Source organism: Chenopodium quinoa, unplaced genomic scaffold, assembly GCF_001683475.1.
Source record: "Chenopodium quinoa cultivar QQ74 unplaced genomic scaffold, ASM168347v1, whole genome shotgun sequence".
Lineage (NCBI taxonomy): Eukaryota > Viridiplantae > Streptophyta > Magnoliopsida > Caryophyllales > Amaranthaceae > Chenopodium > Chenopodium quinoa.
The window spans coordinates 2,550,488-2,564,531 of NW_018744878.1; the positions used below are offsets into that span (position 1 = coordinate 2,550,488).

Below are 14,044 nucleotides of genomic sequence, written 5' to 3' on the forward strand. Positions count from 1 at the left end.
TACTTTTCTTGCAGTTGTGTTAGCAGGCACAGAACCCCGTAACTTCAAGGAAGCAATGACTGATGCAGGGTGGAAAGAAGAAATGCAAAAAGAAATCACTGCCTTAGAAGGTAATCAGACTTGGGTCGTGGAAACTCTACCTCTGGGAAAGAAAGCTCTTGGATGTCGTTGGGTTTATAAAATCAAGTACAATTCTGATGGAACTGTCGAGAGGTTAAAGGCTCGTCTAGTCATATTTGGTAATCACCAAGTAGAAGGTATTGACTATAATGAGACATTTGCTCCGGTGGCAAAGATGGTTACAGTGCGTGCTTTCTTAGCCGTCGCAGCGGCGAAAAATTGGGAATTGCATCAGATGGACGTTCATAATGCATTTCTCCACGGGGATCTTGATGAAGAAGTGTATATGAAACCTCCTCCCGGATTTCATGGTCACAAACCAGGGTTGGTGTGTCGGTTACAGAAATCGTTGTATGGCCTTCGACAAGCACCGCGGTGTTGGTTTGCTAAATTGACTTCCTCTCTCAAAAGGTACGGTTTCATCCAGTCGTACTCTGATTATTCCTTTTTTACTCTGCAACAAGGGAATATTCAACTCAGTGTTCTGGTGTATGTTGATGATTTTTTTATCTCAGGCAACTTTGTTTCTGCCATTTCTGAATTTAAATCTTATCTGTGTGATTGCTTTCATATGAAAGATTTGGGTGTGTTGAAGTATTTTCTTGGCATAGAGGTTGCACGGAGTCCCAAAGGGATTTTTCTCTGTCAACACAAGTTTTTTCTCTGTCAACACAAGTATACTCTTGATATTATTGCAGAAACAGGATTATTAGGCGCCAAACCGGCCGGATTTCCAATTGAGCAGAATCACACTCTGGCTCAGTCACAGGGTGATTTTCTTGATGATCCCGAGCAATATCGACGGCTTGTTGGTCGTCTGATTTATTTGTCTTTCACTCGTCCTGATTTGGCTTACACAGTTCACATTTTGGCTCAATTTATGCATCAACCTCGGCAGGAGCATTGGGATGCTGCTTTTCGTGCTGTTCGATACTTGAAGGGTTGCCCGGGCCAGGGAATTCTTTTGGGTTCAGACTGTGATTTGCATTTGACAGGTTGGTGCGATTCGGATTGGGCTAGTTGTCCTCTGACACGGAGATCCATAACCGGCTGGTTAGTTTTTCTTGGTGGTTCTCCGATTTCTTGGAAAACCAAGAAATAGCAGACTGTTGCTAAATCTTCTGCAGAGGCAGAGTTCCGTTCTATGTCCTCTGTTACTGATGAGTTGAAGTGGTTGAAGGCTCTTCTTGGTAGTCTGGGTGTGGCTCACCCACGAGCGATGAGCCTATTTTGTGATAGTCAGTCGGCTTTGTACATCGCGCAAAATCCGGTGTTCCATGAGCGTACCAAACACATTGAGGTCGACTGCTATTATATTCGTGATGCAGTACAAGATGGTACTATTAAAACTTCTCATGTGCGGACGACGGAATAACTAGCGGATATCTTTACGAAGGCTTTGGGTAAACGACAATTTTCGTATTTACTAGGCAAGTTGGGCATTTGTGATTTGCATGCTCCAACTTGAGGGGGGGGAGGGTGTTAAGCTAGGCTTATATTGTATTGATTAGCTTCTTATTGGGCTTATGTTTAGCCCCATCTTAGGTTGTATATATATACCCTTACACCGTAATACACAAACCAAGGATTCACATTCTTGACACATTATCTCTCTTCATCTTTTTTAAATCTTCTTTCTCTCTCCTCAACATTCAAAAAATGTGTAATAGGTTTCATGGATTTAAGATCTTCTTTATCTTTCTTCTACTTTTAAGAAATTCAATTCATGATGGGTGTGTTGATTTGATGGTGATGATTTTGCAGTAATTTTCGTCGGATCTATGGGGGGATTTCGCGAGAATGGTGGCTTGGATTTTGTGGGTTTTGTTTTTCGTGGGGGGTGGGATTTCGTCGAGGTGGTGCCTGGGTTTCGTGGGGCTAGTGGGTTTTGTATAGGTGGGTTTCGTGGGGGTTTAGTGTTGGTGAATGTGGTGTGGGTGGTGTTGGCTGGTCTTGGTGGTGGAAATGGGTGGTTGATTAATTATCCATATATTTTCTTTCCACGTTAATTATATACCCCTAGAATACATTAATCATCATTGTCAAATTTTGCATTGGTTTCCGTGTCAAGTCCTAAAGTTGCACATAATTTTTAACAACGGTAATATATTTTTAATGATACTCCCTCCGTCTCATAATATAGTTCTTGTTTTCCTATTTTGAAAGTCCAAAATATTGGTCCTATTTCTATTTTTGGATATTATGTAATGATCACTATACCCTTACTTTTTAAAACTTTATTCATTGTACTTTCTAATTTACTCTTGAATTTTGCACATGCTATGTACTCCGTATTTTTTTCCACTTTCTCTCTCTAACTTTTGTTTATGATTGTACTTTTCACTTTTATTAATGTATTTCATTCATTTTCTTCTCTTATTTCTTAAATACCATGAAAAAGAACAGACAAAAACTATATTATGTGACAGAAGGAATATTTTTTAAAAATAGTTTTCAATGATATTTTAAAGCATTATTTTGTCAAATTTCAGTATATTGGATTAATTATTTCAATTATTGTTTTGAATCCTAAAATATTTGATTGATGATTAATTAAAGCTAGTAAATTTATTTTTCCTAAACTGCTTGATTGATGAATGTGTATAGCTAGGTTTTTTTTTTTTTTAATGTTGTTGGTTGAAATTTTCTTTCTTTCCTTTCTTAAGGCTTGTTCTCTTACGTTGAAATTCAGTTCAGTTCAGTTCAGCTCAGCTCAGTTCAGTTCAGTTCAGTTCAGTTCAGCTCCTAATTTCCTTCTCTTATAAAATATTCATTTCAGTTCAGTTCAGTTCATCTCAATTCAGTTCAGTTCAGCTCAGTTCAGTTCAGCTGAGTTCAGTCAATGAGAACATGCCCTTAGTTTCTTCCAAATACTCCATTTCTTCTAAAATTTTCTTCATATAATGGAATCTTTTTATTATTGATCTGTGTTTAGACCTTGTACACTTCACCTTATTTTTGTTGAATTGAAATTAATTGTATTGAATTGAAATTAATTTTGTTGAACTTAAATTATTTTTATTGAATTGAAATTAATTTTACTAAATTGAAATTAATTTTACTAAACTAAAATTATTTTTGCTGAACTAAAATTATTTTTACTGAATTGAATTTATTTTTAATGAATTGAAATTATTTTTGCTAAACTGATATTATTTTAATGGATCTAAAATTAATTTTACGAAATATTATTTTTTTAAGGTGAAGTGAACAGGGTCTTAAAAGTTTGACTAAAAAGAAAAACCCCCCTTATAAATGAGATGAAGTGGCAAGTGTGGTGGCGCTATGAAAAGGGAGTATTTGGTGTGCTCTTTTCTACTTGCGCTATTCTAAATAATACTTCTTCCTATTTTAGGGTCTGTTCTAATTGAATGAAATGAGCCGAGTTGAACTGAATTTATTGGAGCTGAACTGAATTGAATATTATATGAGAGAAGGAAATTAAGAAATGAATTGAACTGAACTTATTGGAACTGAACTGAACTGAAATAAAAATAATATGAAGAGAACAAACCCTTAGTAATATTACAATAATTAGACTTTTTGCATAATCCATAACTCTTGTTTGACTATATATTACTGTATGATATACGAAGTATAAGTTAAGAGATGTTTCAAAAAAAAAAGTATAAGTTAAGAGAAATATATTGGATTCTAATTTGATTCTTCTCGTAATATATATTCATAATATTAACTTTTTATATATTTTATTTTTATGTAATTTTAGAATTTAATAAAAAAATAAATTTCTTTAAAATGCGCAATTCCATCCTTGTTGCAATATCACTAGAACGAGCTGAGAGAAATATAAATTCTTTCTATAGCTTCATTAACTTAATTATAGGGAATGGGGAGCATTAAAGGAGTGAAAAATGATAAAGTAAAAAAGAGTAAAAATATATTATAAAAAAAAAACGGACGAAAAGAGTAACTCTAGCTTATTAAAAAAAAGGGAGTATTATTTATCTATTCTCTCTAATTAAGTGCTCGATTATTAAGAAGATGGATTGGATTGATGAGAGAAGAAAGTGATGCGATAGAATCGGGGAATGAACGAGGTTATATGTTATTTTAGGGTTTGTGAAATATTTAGATATATTAAGCTTATATATCTAATCACTGATTACAAAAATTAAAATACTATGATATATAAAAAAGAAATTTTCAACACAAAGTCTTATATATGGTTGGTCATGCGGTGTGATCATCCATCGTAAAGGTTACTTTGTTAGTGTTATAAGGGTTACTCGTTTAGGTTTACAGGAGTTACTTCGTCACTGTTATAAGGGTTACTTGGTCAGTATTATAAGGGTTACCAGATCAGTGTTATAGAGGTTACTTTGTTATTTTACAAATTACAAGTGATCACATGATGTGACTAGCCGTACACAAGACACATGGAATTTTCATTGTAACCCTTTTTTTATTTTTATTTTTTGTGTGATAGCCAATTTCGATTACCTTTGGTGCCCTCTATTTTTAAAAACTTACATCCATGACCTTAATAAGCCTAAAGCCATTAAATAGTTGTTAACTTTAACCACAATCAACCATTTTCTTTATTCTGCCCCCTTCATCATTCATGCATGGTTGCCACCACCAATCCCAAAACACCCTTCCCCAACAAAAAAGAAAAATAAAAAGATAGGGCCCGCCAAAACGGCAAAACCTCACCTAAGAAACCGGTCATTCCAAGTGCTTGAATAATTTTGATTTCAAATTACTTGATAATGGTATTAATCTTTGAGGAGAAAATCAGGAACCCTAGAAAAGAAGAAAGAGGGGGAATGAAAATGGAGCGGGTTGCCGTGTGTAATAACTAGGCTATACTAGGCTCAAATCTTCAAGAGATATCAAGCTTAGCTGCTTAGGACTGTTACAGATAAATTGTGTTCATATCATATACATAGATCATTGTGAATATCTCTTTGATAAAATCCAAAACAGAAACAGAAATTCCAGGGACATTCTAGCCTCTTACATAGATTAGTTGTAAACTCGAGGAAATACAATATCTACACATCAGTAACCCTATAACCAGATCAGACACAAGAATTCTACAAGATACGAAATATGTTACAAAATAAGAACAGTTAAAGCTGCAAAATTATGAGGATCAAATCACCGAGAATCATCGTATTCATGAACCCCAGTCAAAGTGAGTTTAGTTGTACTCGTAGTGCCGTCTTTCATCCTGTATAGACTGGAAAATACGTGCAGCTGATTCCCTTGTAGATTTTTGTGGAACAACTCTGATTACTCTAGTTTGCTTTTCAGATGGAGAGCCCTCAGAAATCTGGGTGGCTGGAGCCGCAGGAAAAAGAGGAAGTGCGTCTCTTCCTTCCATGAGCGGAACTGTCCCTGTTTCCTGTGTTCTTTCACTAGGGCTGCTAGCCGTGCTTCCTTGCAGCTCACGTTCCTTGGGGGGGCGGGGTCTTGCAGAAGGCGCAATGGTTCCATTCTTTTGACTAGGCATATTGAACGAACCCTGATGTTGCATGCTGCCAAAATTAGCACTGGTCCCTACAGGCTGACCTGTTTGACTATATAGGTTTGGACCTGAGAACTGGTTCAGTTGCTCTACAGTTGAGCCTGATACACTTGGGCTCATCATGGGCATGCCATATGGAGGAAAGTAACCCTGCCCGCCAAAATGCATGCCTGGTGGCATTCCCATCCCTTGTAGATAAGGTGGAGTTGGCATTCCATAAGCCGGATTCATCACAGGTGTAAGGCCTTCAGGCCCACAAACTGGGCCTGTAAATCCAGGTGCAGGATATGGCTTGTATACGAGACCTTCTGAAGGGGACATCACAGGCACCAACCATTGATGAGGGCCTGGTTGATGGAAGCTCCAGGGATTCATTTTCGGATCCATATTAGCTGGTGGAAATGATGAGCCTGTGTTGACAGAGGAAGGCTGATAAGCCGCAGGCTGGATAGCATTTTGAGTTGGGACCGAAGGTGACTTAGTAACTGCATTCTCAGCTGTACCTTCCATCTTATCAGTTGCCTTGTGGGAATCATCTTTTGACGAGCTCTTACGAGCAAGAGCTTTTACTGCAAACTCTGAAGAATATTTCTTAACAGCAGAATCCTTCAAAGAAGATTTACCCACAAAAGTAGTGCCTTCTAGCAGCAAATCTGGGGATTCTGCAATAAGTTTTTGTACCTACAATATATTCCAAAGGCCTCAATATATGAAGTTTAAACACAAAACTGTAGTATCCTCACAAGTCTTTATGCATTTTTAAAGTACCTTTATCAATCTGTGCAACTCGAATATTTGAACAGCAAACAATCTTTGTTGACTGAAAAGAGTAAAATAAGTAGGGAGTAAGAATAAGGAAAATTGAATCAGCTAAAGGTCACATAACAAACATATGTACTTTTGCTGAGCCACACCTTAGCTCAACATAACTGCATAAAAAAGACCTACCAGCACACATCTTAACAAGCACTGAATTTTATGATACGCATAATACTCAAACCTCAATATACAAATGTTTCAACAAGTCACTCTCTTATATTTTTACCCAGAAAAATGAAAATCAGCATAAAGCTTAGGAATTCACAGATTTCTCCTATTCTAAATGAGATTCTGAAAGACGATATTAGAAACAAAACAATCATAAAGTTATAAGCTTGGGTACAAATTCTTAGATCCTTGGGTACAAGGTAGTGGATGAAATTAGTTTTCAACACGAATCAACAAAATTCTTTAATCAACAATCACTTGAAGTATCAGTATTCAATAGGCATATTTGATAAAGCTTTACTGGAGGTCTGTCCCATTGGTACCTACTACAACTGCAGCATGATAAATTCATCATATTGTCACAGAATTCTTTCTTGATTTAGCTATGAGATACTTGGGCCACCTCACCAGCAAACTAATTTTCCTCATAATACACACCCACTGAGCACCAAGGACTTACCAAAGCATTAGTGGTTTGCAAAGCATTATCAAGGAAAGACACATAATATGTTCACCAAAGGCAGAGACAAACAACATAAAATCATGGATGATTGACCGTCTCAAGACTTGGCTCGCACCAAATGCATTGAAATTGTTCTAGATGTTTCATGATGATCCACTTCAGGAATTTATGAAGGTTCGCCAACCCATATAATGGAGGGAGTGATGATCTCCACGGCATCAATATTCCCTCCCTTAAAGCAAATTTTACACTCTGCTTACAGTATCACAAAAATATTCACCACAATCCCAGCAGTTAAGATACATCCAACATATAAGATCATTTCAACAGTAATCATAAAACAACATCCATAATACAGAAAACTAATTTAAAGATTAGATTTATTTTTGGTAAATTGCTTGGAGATTTGAATTTCTTTCAAATTTCATTTATGAGAGGGAGGTAAATTTGTGAAAAATCCACACACACACACACACACACACATCATGGTATTTACACACCCATCCGCAGTATCTGACTTCATAAGCGCTTAGATCACATTATCACAAAGAGCGACATAGTAAGCTTTTGTTTACAGTAAACCCATAAAACAATCAGCAGTACAAATATATTATTCCGTCCCTTAACCGGGAATTTTTATCCAGAGATATGGTATTAATATTTGTCGTTAAGTAACTGAAATTGTGTTAGAATTATGCAAAAAGAGAGTAGAAGAAAGTAATAAAAAGTATATCTCAGTATATTTCTTCATTTTGAAATTGTCAGTCCTGTCAATATATTTTGGGATGAAGGAGTATTTCATTAAAGGGAATACTTGATGATTGATTTATGTAAGAACACACTTGATACATGTCTGGTTGCCTACACTTATTACCAAACTAAGCTAAAGATAAAAAGATCACATGTAGAGAGAAAGAGCAGATAGTATGAAATTAATCCAGCATCTAAAATTTTCACAACTCACAACATATGATTTATTATAAAGCCATAAATAAATCTGATCCACATTGAGGAAAAAGTAAAACCTGAGTGAAGTACTAGAATACTTACGTGGAAATAGCGGTTCTAGCTTTCCAAAAATGTTTACGGCCAATTATGCGAACAACGTCGTCAGGAGTTATGTCCAATTCAGATGTATCCTCCATGGAGGTTTCAGAGACATCATCCCCTTTATCTAAACTTCCTTTCTCGAATGTCCTATATTCTTCTACCCTTTGCATTCCACTGCCAATCTCGTTATCACCCCCATAATGACATCCTACACGAGCAGCATGACTCGGCCTCAAGGAAATTTCTTTGCTAGGGTACTCCAATGGCTGTTCTGAAACACCTACAAGGTTTGTAGCATCTATAGCTGATACATCGTCCTCATGGTCCTGTCGTAAATTGGCATCTGTTTTCTCTAAATTGATAGCTCTGTACCTATCTGGATATCCACTCTGTGCACAAGCATCTTTCCTCCAGTCATCCTTTTCCCTCATCAATATATCAGATGAGTGTCTAGTAGGGGCATCATATACTCTTGAACTTCTTCCATCTAGATTTTTTATTTGCTGCTTAGAGATGAAGTCTCCACTATTTCTGTGGTCAGTTTCTTTTTCACCGGGACTTGGAAGCGCTGTTGAATGACCTGAACCTGGATGTTTGCGTCTTCCCTCGTGCATATTATTCTGAGTTTTGCCATTATAAAGCTTAATTCCAGGTTGAGAAAATATGGGGACCATAAAATCATCCTCTTCCAATTGCTGCTTCCGATTCTCCCCTTGTACCGGTCGATTTCTTGCATCCACCACTTCAGGACGACTAACTTGAACCTCGTCATAAGATGAGGCTAAGGGTGGCCAATAAAGAGGGAAGTACATACTTTGTTCATGGCCAGTACCCTGCATACATAAACCATACACGAAAGAAACAAAATTCTAATCGTCAACCAGATCTGATCAGTAAAAAAATGTCAATGAAGACCATGCACAAACAGGGAATGAACGTACAACTTAACGGAGAAGAGGACCTTAATAATTTCAGAAGATCAAACAATACAAAGCCAAATTTATAACATAACTCATAGGGCCCATTCAAATTACAACCTGTAATCTCGTTTAGTTTTTATTGCCAATTTGCAATGCTACATGATTAAAATGTCACTCGATTCTCCATAGAAAGAACAGAAAGGATGGAAGGGAGGAGAATAGTAACAATTCCCCTGAAATTTTGAAGCTGATTCTATCACCAATGACGCAGCAAGTCAGGGCAACAATAAATAAAGTTATCAGACAAGAAACCAAACAGCAAGTAACAGGACCACAGCAGATCCATATTAATTCTACAAGGTAATAGCCAACGCTCTATTGCTTTATTTCATCAAACTCTCGATATTTACAGAATCAACCTTACCATTAATATTCTTATGGGTGAAGTTTGGAAGTTAAAAAGGATGCTTTGATCCCATAGTGGTCATAGGTTGAGAATTGAGCTATGACAGATCAAGTCTACCACAGTTAGTAAGCACCTCATGCATTGGTTGTACATCTGAATCATGCTTCGGGAGAAACTTTCTCCACCAGCAAAGTATAGATGATGTCCTTGTTGAAATGCTAATTGCCTTTTTATTCTCACCAATTAAATCCTTACTAAATTTACTTATATTATACGCCTTTATATAATATGAATATTAAAAGGATGCATGTATGAAAGTGACCATCAATTTATCATTTTTCAGATCTGGTTGGAACCATTCAATGCGAGCCTTTTTTCACTTTCTGTTTGGGGGGGTGAGATCAACAACCAAAAAGGTCATGTCGGATGTTGCACCTAGAGGATAGAGACTCATTTATCAACATTTAAAATCAAACAGGCAGACTAGAGATGACAAATGAACGCAATAAGGCTAGACATTGTCACGGCAGATTGACTTAATTGTGTGTAAGAACGGGTTTAGAGACAAATTAGAAAACTGGGTTGAAGTAAATTCACCAACCAGATTGAATGATTGAAGTCAAAGACTCAGAAAAAAAAAAATTTTAAAAACATAGGAGTTCTAAAACAGGAAAGTCTAAGTTCCTCTTAATAATACATTCAAAATTCTTACATGGCTACAAGCCTACAAGGGTTAAGGAGTATGCTTTCTACTATCAAATAAAAATAGCAAGCGAATTGCTGCAAGAATAACCAAATCAATCACACAAAACTAATTACTACCTCCGTTTCGTATTATCTGCAACATTTTCCAAAAATGGATGCTACACTTTATGTGCAACAAACCAAAACTTTCCTCTTATAGTAAAATTTTTTGTATGATATTACTATATTATCCTTACTTAAAATTTTCAAATCAGAATTAAAAGACCAAACGAGACTTGATTAAATTACAAACACAAATTAATTAACCTCAAACTAAATCAACCACCCCCAACTACCACCATTCAATCACCAATTCAACTCATCATCTTATAGACTTTTCATTATTCATCTTTCTCTCTCCTCCCTCAAACTTCACCAACAACCACCACCACCACTGCTCCCTCCGGACTCAGGACACCAAACTCCTCCGACCACCACGAAACTCCTCTCTCTTTTCATTCACAATGGAGTGAAAATTTCACTACCCGCGCACGCGTGACATGTTGACCCGAGTCGAAATCGTCGACGATGTTATGGTCAAAACCACTAAAGCTTGAGGATTTTTGGTCAAATTTGACCATGAAATCTCTAGAAATAAACCCCTAAATGATGATTAGAAGGTGATAATATACCATTTTTAAGCTTTGTCTTCAAATATTTATGTTGTTGGGTGGTTTTTTCTCGAAAAGGGATGGGTTTTATGGTGGTGGGTTTTTCTTGATGGGAGATGGTTTCAAGGTGGGTCCATACAATGGTTTTGAGAGCGTGGGGTATGTGGTTTAATGGTAGTTTACAAGGTTGGGTTGGGGGTCGCCGAGGGTGAAGGGGTGTCGGGGGAGATGGAGGTGGAGTAGGTGGCTCCGGGCGAAGGTGGGTGTTGGTGGTGGTGGTGGTTTCATTGGGTGGATGTTGGTGGGGTTGGTGCTGGTGGAGGTAACTTTCTTTCTCATCCGATTAATCACTTGCCCCTTTCTTTACTAATCTTTACTTAAGAAATTTTGACTTGGGAATTGTGCAAGGTCACTTTGTTGCAGATAATATGAAACGGAGGTAATATGTTGTATAAAATAGGTTGGTAAGCTAGAGATAACAATAGTCATTCAAGTATTCAACCGAGTCAATCGAGGATAAGGAATGCTTCAGTGCTTCACATTAGCTAATTAAAATGTTTATGTTTCTGAATCCCCCTCCCACACCCCCGACCCTACAAGATTCATTTCCCACTCTACTTAACCTTTCTTTGTTCAGGCAGCTCAGAAACGCAAGGATACCTATATCTCTATACCTGTGGCATTCAGCTGTTTACTGACACATACTTTATATCCACACGTTGACATAAATACAGTCAAGTCTTGGGCACACCAAATGCAAGGTCCATATATTCCAATTAACACGAAATAACTACTAAGAACAGGAGCACTGCAACAACACTTCAATCAACTACAGCACAACAAATCCACAAAGAAAAAGAATGAGCACAGCAGCAACATTACAATTAATTAAAGCACAAAAAATCAACATCAAAATATATATGAGAACCGACATATATATGATTTGAAGAGCCATAGAACCTCACCTGCATCGTTGAGGTAGAAGGAGCCATAGTGTTGTTGCTATTGTGATGAGCACCGGAATTGAACCGCGGTTGGGATGGTATTGTAAGCTGCTCATAGAGAGCCATCTTATTCCTAGGTGGTGCTCTTGGACCTCCTTTCCCTGTATCATTGACATGTAATCTTGGAAACATAGGTCCCATCATTTTATCATCATCTTTCCCTCTCTTCATCTTCTTTCCCCACTTCTCTATAAATTCCTCTAAATCAACTCACTACCTTGCTCAAAACCCAATTATCCACAAAATTTGCAATCAAACCCTAAAAAAACCCCAAATTATCCCATTAAATCACCATACAAACAACCCCTTAATCGAAAAAACCCAATCACCCCATTGAATTACCAAGCAAACAACCCCTCAATCAAACCCCAATTACACCATTCACTCATCAAACAAACAAACCCTCAATCAAAACCCTCAAATCTAGTAGTAAACTGAAACCCAATTACACAAAAATTAAACACAAAACCTGAAAATTTCAAATACCCAGAATCCCAAATCGCCAGAAATTGCAATCAATTGAGAACTACCAGCCCGAATTCAAACTGAAAATGAACAAAAATAAATCAAAATCTTCAAAGAGGAAATAAAACCCAGAAAATTTACCCTAAAATTGAAATCCCTCAGCTTTTTAGCAGACCCAAAAGCCAAAATATTTGTTAAATATCCTCCTTGGGAACAAGCAAGTCTCCTCCAATTCAGTCAAAAAGCTCACCGACCTGAGAAAATTATCCCACAGCAGTGAAAAAGAGTTTTCCCAATTTAAGAAAAAAAATCAACAATAACAGACAAGAAATCAATGGATATTTCTAATCTAGAGAGAGGAAAGGAATAAATTCTAGAGAGAGAAACATGAAATGATGCTGTTTTTTTCTGCAGAATTAGGGATTTTCTGATAGAAAGATTGAAGCTTTTTTCTTTGTAGAAAAGAGGAAAGAGCAAAAAGTGTTGTTGAGCTTTGTGGGTCCTGTTTGATTAGAGCTAGAAAACTCCCTTTTTTTTTTTTTTTTTTTTTTTGTTGCCAAATTATATTGTTATTCAAAGATTTTGGACCATTGAGTTTCTTATTTATGTTATCTAACCAAACAGGGAAGAAGGAAATCATTAGAAAATTATAATTTAAAATTTATTATTGGTTTGGTAAGAGGTAAAATCATCAAATTTCTGGGCAAGTTGTTAATTTTATTAATTCTGTATTATAATTAGAGTGGAAGATGACAGTACATGAGTAGGGCCATTCAAATAGAGAGCAAATCTTAAAATGGATTATTGTTAACTATCCTTAAAATGGATTATTGTTAACTATCCTTAAAATGGATTATTTTAACTATCATCCAAATAATAGATTTATGGTTTAGGTATCTGATTATGACTATTGATTAAAAAAAAAAGATAGGTTTTTGAGGGAAGAATTTAAGGATTATTTTTTTCACAAAGTAAGTCATTTACCATGGGTAAGCATGTAAAGTTGTGAACCAAGCAAATATAGGTGAGTCACGAGTTTTTAAAATTGGAATTTTGGTGAACTTTTAATGGTTGTCCTAATTAATACTGCTAACCATGATGCTCTATTAAAACTTCAAAAGTTTTACTTATTTTTCCTTAAAAAAAAAGTTTAGTTATTAAAAATAATACTCGTATCCAAGGGCGAAGCAAAGAATTAAACCACGAGGGGGCCGAGGCTTTATATAAAATAAAATAGTTCAATACATATATTTTTTTCCTACATTTTTCATAGCAAAAAATTTACTTTCTCACTATTATACACTAGCTTTGATCTACCTAACCATATATTTACTAGTATATAAATTACATTTGTATAATTTTATATATATATATATATATATATATGTTTGGGTCCAATTAAGCCAATTGGGCCTAGTCATTAAATGATCCAATATTAGAAGGTCAAGGCCCAAGCCTCCATTAAGCCAAGTCATCATAAGGTCAAGCGGCCCAAATTGTCATGGTCAGCCCACGATTAGATCCGGCCCAGTCATTCTCCTCCCTTTGTCATGCTAAGGTATAAAAGCCTTCAATTTCACCATTTATGATTCATTCACAACAAAAGCCTCAAGCATTAACTCTCTTGCATAGCTTTCTCTTTCTAAGCACTGTTTGACTTTGGCATCGGAGGGGTCTTCCTCGAATCCACCCCGAGGCCAGTTTACGTGTGTTTGCTGTGCAGGAAACCTTCGGCCCAGCATTACTTGGACCGGATCAGTCTTCATCCACTTCGTTGGACCTT

General features: G+C 36.4%; 1 protein-coding gene across 1 annotated transcript; it reads right to left on the bottom strand.

Annotated features, from left to right (window-relative positions):
* Positions 1-4,931: 4,931 nt before the first annotated feature.
* On the bottom strand, positions 4,932-12,811 carry LOC110705504 (protein EARLY FLOWERING 3-like). The gene is made up of 4 exons (XM_021883388.1): positions 11,758-12,811; positions 8,112-8,944; positions 6,380-6,431; positions 4,932-6,292 (listed from the first exon to the last, which is right to left on the bottom strand). Exons 1-4 carry the CDS (start codon positions 11,965-11,967, stop codon positions 5,285-5,287), a joined length of 2,103 nt encoding a protein of 700 aa, XP_021739080.1. The 5' UTR covers positions 11,968-12,811; the 3' UTR covers positions 4,932-5,284.
* Between the last annotated feature and the right edge of the window lie 1,233 nt (positions 12,812-14,044).

Excerpts from the sequence above, each read along its gene's own strand:
- LOC110705504 (XM_021883388.1), bottom strand. The coding sequence starts at position 11,967 with ATGAAGAGAGGGAAAGATGATGATAAAATGATGGGACCTATGTTTCCA. Across the intron at positions 6,432-8,111 it reads GCTAGAACCGCTATTTCCAC|TCAACAAAGATTGTTTGCTG; the intron begins GTAAGTATTCTA and ends TACTCTTTTCAG. Across the intron at positions 6,293-6,379 it reads AGTTGCACAGATTGATAAAG|GTACAAAAACTTATTGCAGA; the intron begins GTACTTTAAAAA and ends AATATATTGTAG.